The sequence below is a fragment of the Schistocerca cancellata genome, chromosome 5 (genome assembly GCF_023864275.1).
Source record: "Schistocerca cancellata isolate TAMUIC-IGC-003103 chromosome 5, iqSchCanc2.1, whole genome shotgun sequence".
Lineage (NCBI taxonomy): Eukaryota > Metazoa > Arthropoda > Insecta > Orthoptera > Acrididae > Schistocerca > Schistocerca cancellata.
In genome coordinates this window covers 679030899-679047775 of record NC_064630.1, presented here as the reverse complement: position 1 = coordinate 679047775, position 16877 = coordinate 679030899, and the positions used below count along the sequence as shown (strand labels likewise).

General features: G+C 43.7%; 1 protein-coding gene across 1 annotated transcript in view; it reads left to right on the top strand.

Moving 5' to 3' along the window:
• Nucleotides 1-16877, top strand: part of LOC126188761 (uncharacterized) — a 603220-nt gene that overhangs the window by 314114 nt on the left and 272229 nt on the right. The window contains exon 2 of the mRNA XM_049930371.1: nucleotides 14408-14537. Within this exon, the coding sequence (XP_049786328.1) occupies nucleotides 14408-14537 (130 nt within the window). The remainder of the gene's footprint in view (nucleotides 1-14407; nucleotides 14538-16877) is intronic.

Below are 16877 nucleotides of genomic sequence, written 5' to 3'. Positions count from 1 at the left end.
TCTACCCCGCAAACATTTGTGGTTACACTGGTCTGGTTTCAGACGTTCCCTGGGGTGGAGGGGGGGGGGGCGAACCGCATAATAACCCTGGGTTCGGTGTGGGGCGGAGGCGGTGTGAGTGGACTGCTGTAGCCTGTTGTGGAACTGTGAAGCAGTGAGGGCTATGGCGGGGATGAAGCCTCTCCGTCGTTTCTAGATCCCCAGTTCAATACACAATACACAATACACATATGAAAGGTGGATTGACTGCGTCTTTCTCCAACGATGGTCTACCTTTGACATCAGTACACTTTTTCTTCACCGCGATTGCCCTCTTTGGCTGTGTTAATCTGCTTTTTTGTGCTCTTTGCTTCGAAATGTGTTACTTTGCTTCCAAGGAATTCCTTCCTATCTTAAACTTACGTGGAGATCAATTTTGATGCTAAGTTTATTGTTAATTTTATTTCCTTTATTACTCATTAGTTTTATCTTTCTTTCTTCGGACGTATTACAGATACTGCCGCGCGGGATAAGCCGAGCGATCAAGGCGCTGCAGTCATGGTCTCTGCGGCTGGTCCCGGCGGAGGTTGGAGTCCTCCCTCGGGCATGGATGTGTGTGTTTGTCCTTAGGATAATTTAGGTTAAGTAGTGTGTAAGCTTAAAGAATGATGACCTTAGCGGATAAGTCCCATAAGATTTCAGACACATTTGAACATTTTTTAACAGATAGTGACTTAATAAAAGCATACGCACTAACTGCAGTTGAAAATTTAAGTCCATATCAAGTATAATACACTACTGGCCATTAAAATTGCTACAGACGCGAAATTTTGCCAACAGGAAGATGATGCTGTGATATGCAAGTGATTATCTTTTCAGAGCATTCACACAAGTTTGGCGCCGGTGGCCACACCTACAAAGTTCTGATTTGAGGAAAGTTTCCAACCGATTTATCATACACAAACAGCAGTTGACCGGCGTTGCCTGGTGAATCTTTGTTGTGATGCCTCGTGTAAAGAGGAGAAATGCGTACCAACACGTTTCCGACTTTGATAATGGTCGGATTGTAGCCTATCGGGGATGCGGTTTATAGTATCGCGACATTGCTGCTAGCGTTGGTCGAGATCCAATGACTGTTAGCAGAATATTGAATCGGCGGGTTCAGGAGGGTGGTACGGAACGCCGTGCTGGATCCCAACGGCCTCGTATCACTAGCACTCGAGATGACAGGCATCTTATCCGCGTGGCTGTAACGGATCGTGCAGCCACGTCTCGATCCCTGAGTCAGCAGATGGGGACGTTTGCAATACAACAACCATCCGCACGAACAGTTCGACGACGTTCGCAGTAGCATGGACTATCAGCTCGGAGACCATGGCTGCGGTTACCCTTGGCACTGCATCACAGACAGGAGCGCCTGCGATCGTGTACTCAACGACGAACCTGGGTACACGAATGGCAAACCGTCATTTTTTCGGAAGAATTCAGGTTCTGTTTCCACCTCCATGATGGTCGCATCCGTGTTTGGCAACATCATGGTGAACGCACATTGGAAGCGTGTATTCGTCATCACCATACTAGCGTATCACCCGGCTTGATGGTATGGGGTGGCATTGGTTACACGTCTCGGTCACCTCTTGTTCGCATTGACGGCACTTTGAACAGTGGACGTTACATTTAAGATGTGTTACAACCCGTGGCTCTACCCTTCATTCGATCCCTGCGAAACCCTACATTGCAGCAGGATAATGCGCGGCTGCTTGTTTCATGCCCTGTAAGGACTTTTCTGGATACAGAAAATGTTCGACTGCTCCCCTATCCAGCACATTTTCCAGATCTCTCACCAATTGAAAACGTCTGCTCAATGGTGGCGAGCAACTGGCTCGTCACAAGACGCCAGTCACTACTCTTGATGAACTGAGGTATCGTGTTCAAGCTGCATGGGCAGCTATACCTGTACACGCCATCCAAGCTCTGTTTGACTCAATGATTAGGAGTATCAAGGGCGTTATTACGGCCAGAGGGGGTTGTTCTGGGTACCGATTCCCCAGGATCTATGCATCCAAATTGCGTGAAAATGTAATCACATGTCAGTTGTCGTATAATATATTTGTCCAATGAATACCCGTTTATCATCTGCAATTTTAATGGCCAGTAGTGTAATTTCGCGTGGTTCTGTTATCGAACATGACAGTCATACTTCCAACACAGGACATGGCAGACGTGATTAAGGCCAGCTTGCATGTTCTATAGCGCTCTGTTTAAGAGCAGATACCGCAAGGTACACGTGAGATTCTTAGCAGCGTTGATGAAATCGTAGAAAACGTGAGTTTAATAACGAATTTGTTAGTTTGTATTCCTTCAATCTGATCACTGGTAACGTAGGGGAAAAATCATGATCTGTAGCGCAAATGAAAGGGAAAATGAAAACGCTTCCGGTATAAATTTTGCGCTGATACATACCTTGAAGTAAACTAAGTGTTACGTGGGTGGAAGATGTAGACGATATAGATGTCTCTAAACTTTTCCGCCGCGATCGATATTTTCGTTCACATACGGCTCTCCGCGGCTCTCCCGCTTTTCCAGCCTATTCCCGCTGATGATGGAGCTGGTACGGCCTACAGTACTCGCTGCTCGCAGGTCTGTGCTCCCGACTGCACGGGTTGCACGTTTGCTGTGGAGCCCCGCTGCTAGTTGGTGTTCCTGCTCCCCTGCCAGTTTACGAGGTTCATCGCGCTGCACTTCAGTCGACAAAATCAGTACCACCTTTTACTTAAACAGCAATGAAAGTAATTGAAATAATAACGACGCGATTACTTGGGAACCTGCGACGTATACTGTGCGGCCAATAATGGAATGGCGACATGAAATTCTCCTATCGTGTGAAAAGGAATGTTCCTATCGTGTGAAAAGGGATGTAACTTTTAGTTAAACGCAATGAAAGTAATTGAAATAATAACAACGCGAGTACTTGGGAAGCTGCTACGTATACTGTGCGGCCAATAATGGAATGGCGACATGAAATTCACCCAACGTGTGAAAAGGAATGTAACTTTAGTCTTTACCTTTGGTATCCTGTCTGAGAGTCATGTGCTCCTTGTGTGGTACGAGATGAGACGGTTTATCCATATTGCACCAAGATCCGTACAAAAAGTAGAGCACAAAAAGTATAGTTTAGTAGCAAGGATTCTGCCATATTATCAGCTACGCTGTGACGTCACTTAGACGTGGCTTTTGCCCCGGGAACAGCGCATTTCCGCGATGCATTTGTTGAGTACTTCAGTTACTGCTGAAATAATGAAATGTAAGCTGCTATTACGGTAATGCTGGAACGCTACTGCTTGCCTAGCTTTTAAACAGCCACAGGTGACGTAAAGAAATCAGACAGCTATCACACAGAAACAAGTACAGAACATAAAAACTACAAGCTATACAGGTAGTTTCTTTTGAACGTTTCTTTCAAAGTGAATGTTGGAAATGAGCGCCCAACTTCCTACGTTGGCTCTGAGAGAAGTTTCAGTGAGAAAATAGCCACTAATTAATGCAGTATTTATTCTGTATGCATCATAAGTTTAAGTAACTTAATAGGTAGCCGCTGTCGTTTCAAATGACTTAAATGCAGAGACGGTTTTAAAAGATTATCTAATTGTTACACACACTTTTTATATGCTTTTAGTCACAGTGATATTCTTAGTACATCATCTTGAGTGGTGGTACAGAACGTTGATACGAACTGTTTAAATTTATTCGTTAATGGGAATAAGCTCTATAACGTAAGAGGCTGTAAAATAAGATTCACAGGAAATTTAAGAGAATTCGCACACTATTCCTTCCTTTCAGCGAAAATGGGTTGTAGTGTGAAGGAACTAATAATAAAAGCAGCATCGGGACTGTAGGAGGAAGCGGCGACGACGAGTGAAGGAAATGTGTGACGGATCAGGACTCGAACCCGGGACTTTTCCTTTTTCTCCAGCCCACCTTCAGTTTTGTTGAGTGGTACTTAAGTAAATAAATTAGTGAAATCAAAGTGAAGTAGAAATTAGAATATAAATGAAAAACGTGGTTTAATTAAGAGAGTTACATACTGGCATTCAGCAGGCAGAACAGCAGGACAGAAGAGACAATGACCGTGAAGTCAGCAAGTTCCACATAAGCGGGCGCTGTCGATTCAGCCGTCAGGGCATCGCCCAACCGGCTCACGTGTTTCTCAGTTGTCGCATGTGAGCAAAGGCCCTCGCCTACAATCCAAGAGCCAATGACCGACGTTAAGAAGATTCTTCGAGAAGCTTTTCAACGTGACAGAAGAGGCAATGACCGGCTCACGTGTTTCTTAGTTGTCGCATGTGAGCAAAGGCTCTCGCCTACATCCCAAGAGCCAATGACCGACGTTAAGAAGATTCTTCGAGAAGCTTTTCAACGTGACAGAAGAGGCAATGGCCGTGAAGTCGTTCACCTCCAGTAAACTGAAGTGAATAAATACGCGAGACGCAGTGGGCCCGACAGATGAAGACGAAGACAGAAGACGAAGACGGAGACAGAGACGAAGACGGAGACGAGCGACGAAGAAGACGAAGAAGGGAAGAAGCGTAGCATTTGTTTTAAGTCAGTTTCGGTGCTGAAGACCGTCATGCAAGAAGAGACTACACCATGCACAGACGCACCAAGTCCGCCGCTGTAATGGAATAGCAAGCAGCAGCCTTAGCGCCAGAAGACAGAAGTTAAAAGGTATTTGAAGTCTGATTTTACGCACCCGGGTGACTCGTGAGGACGGGAAGGAGACGGCCTCACATCAGCAGTCACCTGTGAGCTGGGATGAAGACCTGACAGTCGAAGACTGGCAAGCGGGAGTCCGTGGTTCGAGTCCGGGACACTGGCCTTCCCCCGCCGCGCCGCTCCGCTGGTCGACGCACAACACACGCGGCCGCTTAGAGAAGAGAAACACTGGGACGCCACATTCAAGGTATCACCATCCGATGCATGACGTCGCTCGCAATAATTAAACGGGCCACCTCGCGCTGCGCGTCTCCGGTCAGCTGGGCGAGACGGCGACACGAGATACACACCGCTACGCGTAATCAGACGCCGCCGCCGCCGCCGCCGCCGCTGCCGCAGCAGAAGGCTACGCAAACGACACGGCTGCCGCTCTCCGAACCAGAACGTCCCAGTAAGATACAGTTGTATGAAACTTCCAATAAAAGTTATCTCATGTAAAAATGCTGTTTCATTTTACCTCATACCCGAGCCAAGGAAGAACCCACCCTGCTCACATGTTGTTAAGAGAGAAAAGTTTATTTATTTAATATTTTCACCCTGACAGAATGCTTGAGAATGCTCATCCTGACAATTGACAGCATCAAAAGAGAAAACCCAGTTACATTTAGTGACAGAAGTGTTACATTTAGTAGCAGAATTGTTACAGTTTATACAACATGTATCACAGCTGTGGATTTCGAGTGGTGTCTGTTACTTCGGACACATCTGAAAGAACAGACACCAAGCATTCCTATAATAAGACGAATCTAGGAACCATCGGTTTTGGAATCTTGCTTTGTAGTAAGTGTTCCAATGTTGACGAACACTGTCAGAATTCTTACCAGGGAGACTTCCCATCGCACCCTCCTCACAATTTAGTGGTAAGATGGCCCAGTAGATAACCAGTCAAAAACTGAACGTAGATAAAACATGAAAACAGCAGAAGGTATACTGAACCGCGAAGAAAGGAGCAAAATAGAAACAGTGAACGGTCCAAGCTGAAGACATGCAACATCGAGACAGTTTCACGAAGCACGGCGTTCGACTGTATGGTTACCGTGTGGCACTACAGAGTGGAAGATCTCCCTAGTGCCCCTCTTCTTTCACAAAATTGGTCACAGAAAATGAATCATCAGGCAAGAATATATTATTAGCGCAAGTGAATGTGATGGATAGTGAGAGCAGGCGAGATGCCGGATAGACCCCTTGCGGAAATGAAAAGAACAAAAACAGGTGTGAACTATGTTACAACAAAGGAATTCAAGAGCCAAGACTTCCAATACGGAACGGAAGAGTCATAACATGTGATATTCTTGCAGAACAACTACAAGGTACGTACGTCTGGAGGTCCCTTCCTCACACCTCGCTGTTGCAAAACGGACGTTACACCATGACACAGACACATATTTGAATACAGCGAACAGACACGTCAATGACCGGCTGGAGAGTTCATAATTTTGTGAAAAAAACAAATACGGGGGACGAAGAAGATTTGAACACGTATGTTCATCTTCGCTATCCAACACTGTGACCACATTAAAGCGACGGTGTGACTAACCGAACTCCTTCGATGTTGCACATTTTGAGCTCGGCCCGTTGACTGTTTCGATTTTGCTGGTTTTTTCCCACAGTTTAGTACACCTTATTCCTGTTTTCGTCCTTGGTGGCCTATCGACTGAGCCATCTTACCACTAAATCAGAGCGGGGTGCGATGTGAAGTTTCCATTATTAGATAACACAATTTACGTAAATATTACTCATTCTGTCCTAAGGCCATAAAATATACCAATTCCCTGCTTCGCGAAGGAAAAGTCACTGTGTTTGTTTTGCCTTGTCTTTTGACGATACCTAGCGCAAAGACAAATTTCAATTATTTCTGGATAAACAGTATCTCTAGGGGTTCTGTTAATTAACTTTATCTGTGTGATAACGTACAACTTGATTACGAAATTAGCATTTATCAGCGTAATTCGTGCGTGCTGAAAGCTGTTGTAAAGACTCTAGGCTTTTTCAACTTATCCCACCTTCTTTAAAAGATTAGCTCCTTTACTTCCGTAATACATGGTGAATTATCATTCGCACTACCACAAGGCAAATTGCACGATCGAAATGCTTCAGGTTTAAGCACTCTACAGCGTGGTATGAAATATGGCAAGTCTCAAACATAATAAGTTAAACGCCATCTTGCAGCGTAAGCAAAATAAAACAAGCGAAAGAACTGAGCCGGGGTTACAAGTAGAAAATATTGACCATTTGTCACAGTTTAGGTTATTACCATTAAAACAACACTATGTATTTATTAATTTCTGAGATTAGTAACATTCATTTTAAACAACAATTAAAACGGGAACAACATTTTGAATACTAACAGCAGCTTTAAAGTCAAACAAGGCCTTTTATCGAATTATAACTTTTCATAGACAAGTCGTAAAACTGGAAATTTTTAATGTGAAATCACGATCAAATGTTATGATCATTTAAACCGTACTGTATACATTTTAACAAAGGGTACAGCTTGGGAAAAGTGTAACGGTCGCAAATTAGTTAAGCTTGCACCACTGGGTTGACTCAGCATTTTATGTAACCATGAAGGTAAGGCGCAACGGCCTGCATTTTAGAATTGAAAGAAAAAAGTAAGAAATATCGAATGTCAGGACTAGACGCCGTCTCTATATCTTATGCGACAATTTTTGTTATGTAATGCGGTTTCAAGGAACTCTACAATGTGCCACACTGGTCAAAGTTAAAAATGCGCGGCCAAAGTATTCGGAAGAGATAAATCCCTCAAGCACGAGGATAAAGTTACAAAATTAAAATTATATGATTTTCCAGTTACAAGTCTGACTGGTAACACCAAACGCAATAAACAGAACCTAACAGGGCGAAGAGCTGACAAAATAAAGGATACCTAAAAGCAATCTGTTCGCATCTAGGCATCGCGTCCACGAAATATAGTCAGATGTTGCCAATCCAAACACGAGGTCCCTAAAGCCAGTAGCGTTACACGGCCCGGCATTAAGAGAAAAAAAGGGGGAAAATTTCCTACAACACCAAAAGAATGAGCAGTTAACAACGGGATTACGTTCCCATTGTAATTCAAAGAACTTGAGGAACTTTAAAAATATATTACGCTGCTAAAACGAGGGATAGCAAACTGGCATTCGAATGAGAAAAACACCAGTTACATTAAAAAGCTACTAGATTAGAATTACGAAAGTTTGCGAGTGGCGACCTCCACTGACCGCTTAGGGCTTTAGAACGAAGAAAACTGCAGTTACATGAAACAGTTGCCAATTTACAGTTAAGTAAATTCGCGAGAGACGGCCTTCTCGGCGAATGTGGTACAAGCCAGCGTGAAGTATAAAAAAAAACAGCTGCGAAGGCACTACGGTCCATGAGTCCCATAGGCAACATACGAGGGTTATTCGGAATGTAAGGAATGATTGGTTGCGAAATGGAAAATACAGTGAAAATCTGATGAAGCATCGCACAGACGCGTTTGGCACTGTGTCTAGTTCGCCCATCGATCGCTTCATGTCGCTCTTTTCAGTTGTGAGCTCACAGGGAGACCTTAAAGATGGCTGGTGAAGATTTCGCCTGAAGCTATGCAATCCTGACAACATAACTGTCATGCAGTTAGTTCTCGGCCGCGCTCCGCAGGGGCAATGAAGATGCTCTTGCAGCGTTTTCGATGGGAAGTGTTTCATCACCCTCAATACAGCCCGTAACTGGCTACCCCTGAGGTTCATCTCAGCTCAAATGAACCGCTGGCTATGAAGACAATATTTTGGCACAGACAACGAGCTTCAGTCTAGAGGGAAAAATTGTCGAAAAGCACTGGCGGCTGTCTTCTATAAAGAGGGAACTGAAATGTTGGTAGAACGCTACGACGGATGTCTAAGTCTGAGCAGCGACTGTGTAGAGAAGTAGGTGGAAGGTGTAGCTAACCGTTGCAAATAAAACAGTTTTGATTTTCACTGTGGTTTCCATTTCGCGACCTTTCGTCCCTTACATTCCGAATAGCTCTCGCATGATACTGTCCGTGACACTAGAACAGACTAAAGGCGCGTCTAAGTCCGGACCACAAACACACGCTCAACACTTCCACAGTTGCAGCACTCAGCGCTGTGGGTACTGAAAAAGATGGTAGAATTAAAAGTAATTGCAGACGTATTGCCAAGCATTGACTAACAAACCTAAACGACCAGAAATTTGCAATTCATCTAGACTCCTCTCCGATTTACAAGGGCACCGGAACGTGACAAACGGGGCACTGAAACTCTTACACGGCCGGGACAATCACGCTTACTTACAAAAGTTTGATCTACACTTTCAGAGCAGAAGTGAGTTTCTCGAAGCAAAATTTCACACTAGGCGAACAAGTAGCAAGGTGGATTAATTCCTCAGCCGTGAGTCAACTGCCAAGGCCAACTATATTATCACACGAGAAATTAATCCATTTTTTTTAGGACTTGAATGAACTCTACACTAAGTGGAGGAGGAGGAGCAGGTTAGTGTTTAGCGTCCCGTCGCACAACAAGGTCATTAGAGACGGAGCACAAGCTCGTAGTCCGATCCCGTTAGCTGAGTGCTCAGCGCGGCGGAATGCCACGGCAAGGGGAACGGGTTTGATTCCTGGCTGGGGCAGGAGATTTTCTCCGCTCAGGGACTGGGTGTTGTGTTCTTCTTATCATCATTTCATCCCCATCTCCGACGCGCAATTCGCCCAATGTGACGTCGAATGCAGTTAGTATTTGCCCTCGGCTGCCGAACTTCCCCGAATGGGGGACTCCCGGCCACATTTCACAAGCTAGGATTAAGGAAGGAAGGAGAATTAAATCGACAGTGCCCCTTCAAAGGAACCATCCCGGCACTTGCCTGAAGCGATTTAGGGGAATCACGGAAAACCTAAATCAGGATAGCCAGATGCGGATGCGGGTATAGTGTGCTAACCACTGTACCATCTCGTTCCATCTACACTCTCTGTACATATACATAGTTCCCAAAGCCTGAAGTCCGTACGCCTCGTCACAAATTCGAGCCACATGACCCCCTTCACACCAAGATAGGACGTCGCCGCTAATGCACCACCGGTCCCAGCTCACTCACTGCTCCCCGTGTAACGCTTCGCATCCCGATGGCAACGCCGTCACCACACCCCCCAGATAAACAGCACATTCTGTACCGCGGCTGCGAACTCATGCGGACGAGGCGAGCAGCTTGTAAAAGGGAGCCGAGGTGGCTCAATAACTCTCTTCGAAATGAGCATATTCCAGAGTTTACTCCTTACATAGCCCTTTTTACTTCATTTCGACAGTCAGATCTTTTGCACACTTGCATTGCGAGGAAAGGTGCAAAGGAATTACTTCAGTCTGTTACGATTATAGGCAACAACAGCACAGTATTCTATTCCTTATACGTACTCCAAACACTTTTACTTGCGGTGCGGAGTGTCAGCGTGGCTTGAGGCGCTATGTCACGGATTGCGCGGCCTCTCCTGCAGGAGGTTCGAGTGCTCCCACGGGCATAGGTGTGTGGGTATTCATCTTAGCATAAGTTAGTTTAAACAGTGTGTAAGTCTAGGGACCGATGGTCCCTTGGAATTCACACACATCTGAACACATATACTTACGGATCACACACTGAACCGAAGCAACCAAGAGAAAATGATACACTAAACAAATGTCTTCCAACATAGAAGTATGGGCATTAAGAGTACCTTAGTGTCGTCATGTGCACAACAGCAGAAACGCGTTTGCCCTGCGCGTTGTTTACTCCTCCCCCCACCCCCCATCCACCACCCACTCGCTGGCCGAAGTGGCTATTCTAGGCGCTACAGTCAGGAACTGCGCAACCACTACGGTCGCAGGTTCGAATCCTGCCTCGGGCTTTGATGTGTGTGATGTCCATAGGTTACTTAGGTTTAAGTAGTTCTAAGTTCTAGGGGACTGATAACTTCAGAAGTTAAGTCCCACAGTGCTCAGAGCCATTTGAACCACCCGTCTAGAGTAGCACATACCTAATGCCTGTCCTATGGGTCTTCAGGAGCATTTTCTCTGGTTCAAAAATGGTTCAAATAACTCTGAGCACTATGGGACTTAACATCTGAGGTCATCAATCACCTGGACATAGAGGCTTAGAACTACTTAAACCTAACCTAACCTAAGGACATCACACACATCCATGCCCGAGGCAGGATTCGAACCTGCGACCATAGCAGTCACGCGGTTCCGGACTGAAGCGCCTAGAACCGCTCGGCCACACGGCCGCCATTTTCTCTGGTGTTTCGGAAGTTATTTCCAATTTCGTTTTTGCAACGTGTAGCTGGTGACAGCCCAAATGAATACCGTTCATCACGTTTTTTCGACGGAAAGTGTCGGTTTGTTTCTCGTTACACACAAAATTATTTTTAAATTGGTGTTTTATTAGCCCGTTCGATAGAGACCTCCTAGATTAGTCTACTTCGTTATTCATTTTATCGATTAATATTAAGAGGAACAGTAAAAAAGTACTGCAGCAGCGACTGAACCTCGCGTTTTACTACTCTTGTTAATACACATCGGTGAAACGAATATCGTGCTAGACTAATTGGGGCATTTAAAATTCCGCTTCAAGAATCATTTTGTATGTAATGGGAATGAAACCGATTCTTTCCGTCGAGGATGGGTGTCACATGAAAGAGGTGATGATTAGGATTTCTTTGGAATGATATCAGCTTCACGTTGCAAAAACGACATTTCAAATATATGTTGAAACACCAGTGAAAATGCTCCTAATAACCCCATAGCACGTGCAACATGCTACCGCCTCCTCGCTGTCAGGTGGTCCCACAGCTGCAATGCTTAGATTTTTGGAGGAAAATAAACGGTTAGCATATCTGAATTTATAATGGTTCTACTGTTTAGGTTACGTGAACATAACTGGAAAGTAACTTCAAACCTCTAGGAATAACAGAATGTTCCAACAGTATATTGTATTTCATTAAACGACATTTTCCGCGTTAATAATCGTTAAGTAGTATTATTTGTATATTCTGCTCTATTGCGATCTACTGAGCACTATTGTAGCCTGACACGTCAGTATTATCCCCTGAGATTTTCTGCCACACCTTGTTAGTAGAACTTGCCTAAAATTCCTTTGTTGCTACCGTCTCGTACGAAACAATTAGACCGCTCAGCAATATAGTACAACAATCTGAACACTCAAGTCTGATAGAGATATTCGTTAGTGCTAATGTTTGTGATACTCTAGCTCAGTACGTGCTGCTAGTACGAACCTGTTTTATGTTTCTTTCAATAATCCTGAGTTCTATGTCCGTGTACTTCTTAATTTTTTTTCGCGTTTCGGTAAAGTTTTCATACATGCTTCCACTATTTAACGTACTTAGATACTTCCGGGTGCTTTTCTCTACACCCGAAAAGCTCACAGTTCGCTTACGAGCGCTCACCACTTGACACAACGTAGGTCATGTTTTCCCAAAATGTATTTCACGGCGCTTTACTGTGTGGCGCAAAACTGTGGACTATGTCGCGAAATTATATTCCATCCTGAGATTCTAATCTTACTGTTTTTGTGGTCTTCACTCCGAGTACAGGTTTGATGCTCCTATTCACTTTAGTCCATTCCATGCAAACCTCTACACCTCTGAAAGACTACTGCAACCTATATACATTTGAACCAGCTTACTACATTACTCTGTTTGTCTCCCTCTACAGTTGTTAACTGCCACACACTTGTCTGTTCCAAAACTGACGATTCGTCCATGCCTCCGGAAGTGTCCTCTTATAAAATTTCTAGTTTTAGTCACGGTATGCCGTAAATTTGTTTCTTCCATAATTTAATCAGGATCTCATAATTTGTTGTTTGATCTACTCATATTTCACCATTCATCTCTAGGTCCACATTCCAGAAGCTGCTATTTCCTTCTTATCTAAAATGCTTATCATCCACGTTCCTCTTCTGTGGAAGGCCTCATACCAGACAAATACCTTCAGAAAAGATTTTAAAAAATTATCTTTTTTCCAGAAATGCTTTTCTTTTTGTAGCGAGTCTGCATTTTACATCATCCCTACTTCGGCCGTAAACAGTTACTTTTCTGTCAAATAACAAATGGTTCAAATGGTTCAAAAGGCTCTGAGCACTATGGGACTTAACATCTGAGGTCAGCAGTCCCCTAGAACTGAGAACTACATAAACCTAACTAGCCTAAGGACATCACACACATCCATGCCCGAGGCAGGATTCGAACCTGCGACCGTAGCAAATAACAAATCATTCACGTGTTTTAGTGTCTCATTTCCTAGTCTAATTCCCTCTAAATCCTGTACGTTTATAATAAAATACATTTTCTTAACGTGACTTGTAACAATTCTTAATCAATGTCGATAAGGTCGGCACAGGTCAACTCCTGCATGGTGGACAATTGTCATTTCAGTGAAGGTAAAATCCGGTTACAGTGGCTGCCTTGCTCTTCCTACGTAGCGAATGCTGGAGCGAGAGTCCCGTGTTTCCTGGGTCTGTTTCAGCGGATACGCCACATAAGTATGAAGTGACCAATAAATTTTACTTCATGTTTGTTATAGAGGCCTGTGGTTGATAAACACTGATTCCTGTTTGCTATATGAGTGGACGTAATAAGATCGACATCGACTTGTAATCTTAATGCGCTAAGAGAAGCGGATTATATTTCTTGTATTTGTTCAAAAATTGAGATCCACAGCACCTATAACTCTTAAATTAATAAAATAAACTTTCATTATACGTTACCTTCAAATCCATCTACACCAAATCCAGCAATTCTAACTTTATTTTCTTTTATTTTTTGAAAATGGTTTATACATCCAATTTCATTCTCTGCAGTTTCAGTCTCGACAGCACATGAGAAAAATTAAGACCTAAATCATTCGGTGTGAGCTCTTATTGCCGTTGTTTCATTACAATACTTTCTTGTCCATGTGTACCTGAAAGTCAACAAAATATTTTGGAATTCGGAAGAGATAGCTGGTAATTGAAATCCGTAACAAATCTCATCGCAACGAAAAAAGCATACGTTTTAAAGATTGACACTCTAACTCGCTATTCATATCCACGATGCTCTCTTCCCTGATTCACCACAGCACGAAAAGAGCTTTCATTATTTGTACTTTTTGCGTGCCCTCTATGTCATATCTGATAAGAAGCCCAGCAATACGCCAGCAGACAACGGAGAAGCTTGTTGAAAGCAGTCTATTTGCCACATTTGTTACTACACGTTCTAAGTGTTCTGCCAGTAAAATTTTCAGTGTGATGGTTCCAGTTCGAGTTGTTTGTAATTGTAAATTCTAGGTATTTTGTTGAACCAACAAGCTTCATATATGTATAATTTATTCTGTAACTGAAATTTCTGAGTACTCATGTGAAGGACCTCACTGCCAATAAAGCAAAATTTAAAAATGTAGGAGAACTACAGAGGGGCCCGGCTGGTAATCAGTCTTTGGGCTTTTCTTGGTCTTAATGCGGCACTGAGGATGTCATAAAACTGATCTGATTACCTGTATAGAAGATTCAGTTCGAAATACGTTCCGAGCACTTCCCATAAAGGATGAAGTACTTTGTGTAGGTACTGTACTCTGATTTGTTTCCCCACAGGCACTGGTGGCGACCGCACACTGATGACTGTATTCTGTTGTTTGTTCAGGTCGAGTGGTGCAGGTGCGGTCCGTGGTGAATGGTACGGCCAGGTTGCCGTGTGACCTGACGCCGCCTTCACACAATGACTCCGTGATACTCGTCATCTGGTTCAAGAATGAGAAGACCGCCATCTACAGGTAAGATTTTATACATAATCTCTTTATTAACTTGTCAAAACGAATCAGTACTATTATTCACTAAGTGTCTGTAATGGATTACGTAGTGAGAAATGAAAAGTTCTCCGAAACTGCGATCGATATCGATTTCCTGCATCTCAGGAGCTGTACCCTTATTAGTCATAACCTTGTTTGAGCACGCTTTCACGCCTGACTCATAATGTTACGAGTTTCAGAACACCACTGATAGGGATCATACCTAAGGGTATATAAAAATAACACATCTGAAGGAATATACTCGGTGGAAGACCGTGATATACAATAACAGAAGCGAAAACGTTTCTGTGGACTTGGGAGCGCAAAGTGTGTGTTTTCCAGATAACTGCGAATGCGTAGCTACATGAGACAGTCTTCAGTACGAAATAGTGGCCTAGATGGTTAAAATATATTTGAAATTTACGGTTGTGAGCAAGAATATGGTAACCCACAAGTTAGTACTTCTGAGAAAAATGAGAGAAACCTGTATGCTACATAAAAATATGATCTTTTCATATGCTTATGAGGAGACAGGTTAATGCTAATCAGTCAGATGGTATACTAGATACATTACTGAGTTAACCCTACTGATGTGGGTACCATGTTTGTTTTGCTTTTGGGAAGTGCGCTACGAAATAAATACAATTCATTTATTTATTTACATTTTCTGAAATAATTAAACTAACAATGAAAACAGATTAAATTTTCAACATTTTAGATAGTTCCAGCTTAACGTACTTTGTACAGTATTTCACTCAAGTGTGTAATATTTAGCTGTCATTATACAAAAGCATTTACCGGAAATGATTGTAGAATCATGATCTCAATTAGAACAACGAAAGAAATCTTCAACATAGTGTTTGTGTCTCTCTCAAGTTGCTACATTTTTTAAGAACACTTGTTTCATTAACTACTAATGTGCTTACTTAAATATTAGATGAAGTTATTCTCTTTCAGACAAGTGTAACTTGTGGTATGCTCGAAACACGTATTAAGTGTTGGAAACATTTTTCTGTACTTGTCCATTGGCAGTGGATTAACTTCTATCTCTCTGTAAAATCAGATGTGGAAGTCTTAATAAATATTATGCATGGAAAACTCATGGCCATTGTGCACCTGGTCCGTTTTAGTCACCTGCTCCAGTGACTTTGATATTTCGGAAATTTTTTAAGACGCTGCAGCTCAAAATATTTCTGCTCGCCTGTGAAAGTCATGTTCTTCCTTGTGGTATGAGAATCTCTTTTATATAGCGGCGGTTATCTCATTCCTTTTGATATCTTTTAGCCACATTCTATGACGTTCCCCTGCTTTCTGAAGCCTTGCATACCATTCTTACAGCAGAACTTTCCAGAACGTTGTAATGAATGCTATTGCTCCGCTTGCTGCTCTCACCATTCTATGTGTATACTGAGGTTTTACAGGCTTCACTGACAATCTACTGTGTAAGGACGTATTTCGGACATCATAACTGCCATTTCCCAGCATTTCCGAAGCTACACGACTTGTCGGTGTTCGAGGAATGCTAAGGTGAATGTCTTCAACCGGTGGCGAAACTGAGATGAAACCACATCCAGAAGTCTTGGGGTTGGGCGACCGCCGCTCATTACAGATATCGGACGTCGTAGGAAGGAGAGATTAGTAAAACAGGACAGGCAGCAAATTGTGGCGGAACTGACATCAGACTTCAGTGCTGCTTAGAGCACAAGTGTGTCTAAACACACAGTGCACCGAACACTCCTAATGCTGGGCCTCCGCAGAGGACGACCCACGCACGTGCCAATCTGAACACCACGACATCGGCAATCGCTACTGAAACGGATATGTGACTATCGGCACTTGACGCTGGTGTAGTGGCAGCACGTTGCATGGTCTGATGAATCCCAATGCCTTCTTCATCATGCCGTTGGGAGAGCGCGAATCCGTCGTTTGCCGGGGAACGGCTCCTCGACACCTACACTGTGGGGCGGGGCAAGCTGGCGACGGCTCCATGACGCTCTTGGAAACATTCACGTGGCATCCACGGGTCCAGTGGTGCTATGACGACCAAATGGTGTACATGACTATCATATTCACCAATAGTGGCATTTTTCAGCAAGATAATGCGCCATGTCGCGAGGCCAGCAGTGTGATGGAGTGTTTCGAGACACACAGTGGCGAGTTCCAATTGATTACTCAGCGACCCCCCCCCCCCCCCTCCCGGTCAGCGGATTTGAAGCCGATCGAACGCACATGGCACATGGTATGTCAATTCAGAGAACAATTACCCCCCCCCCCCCCAATTCTAGCAATTTACGAGGATTACGTGACTTGTGCGTATAGATGTGG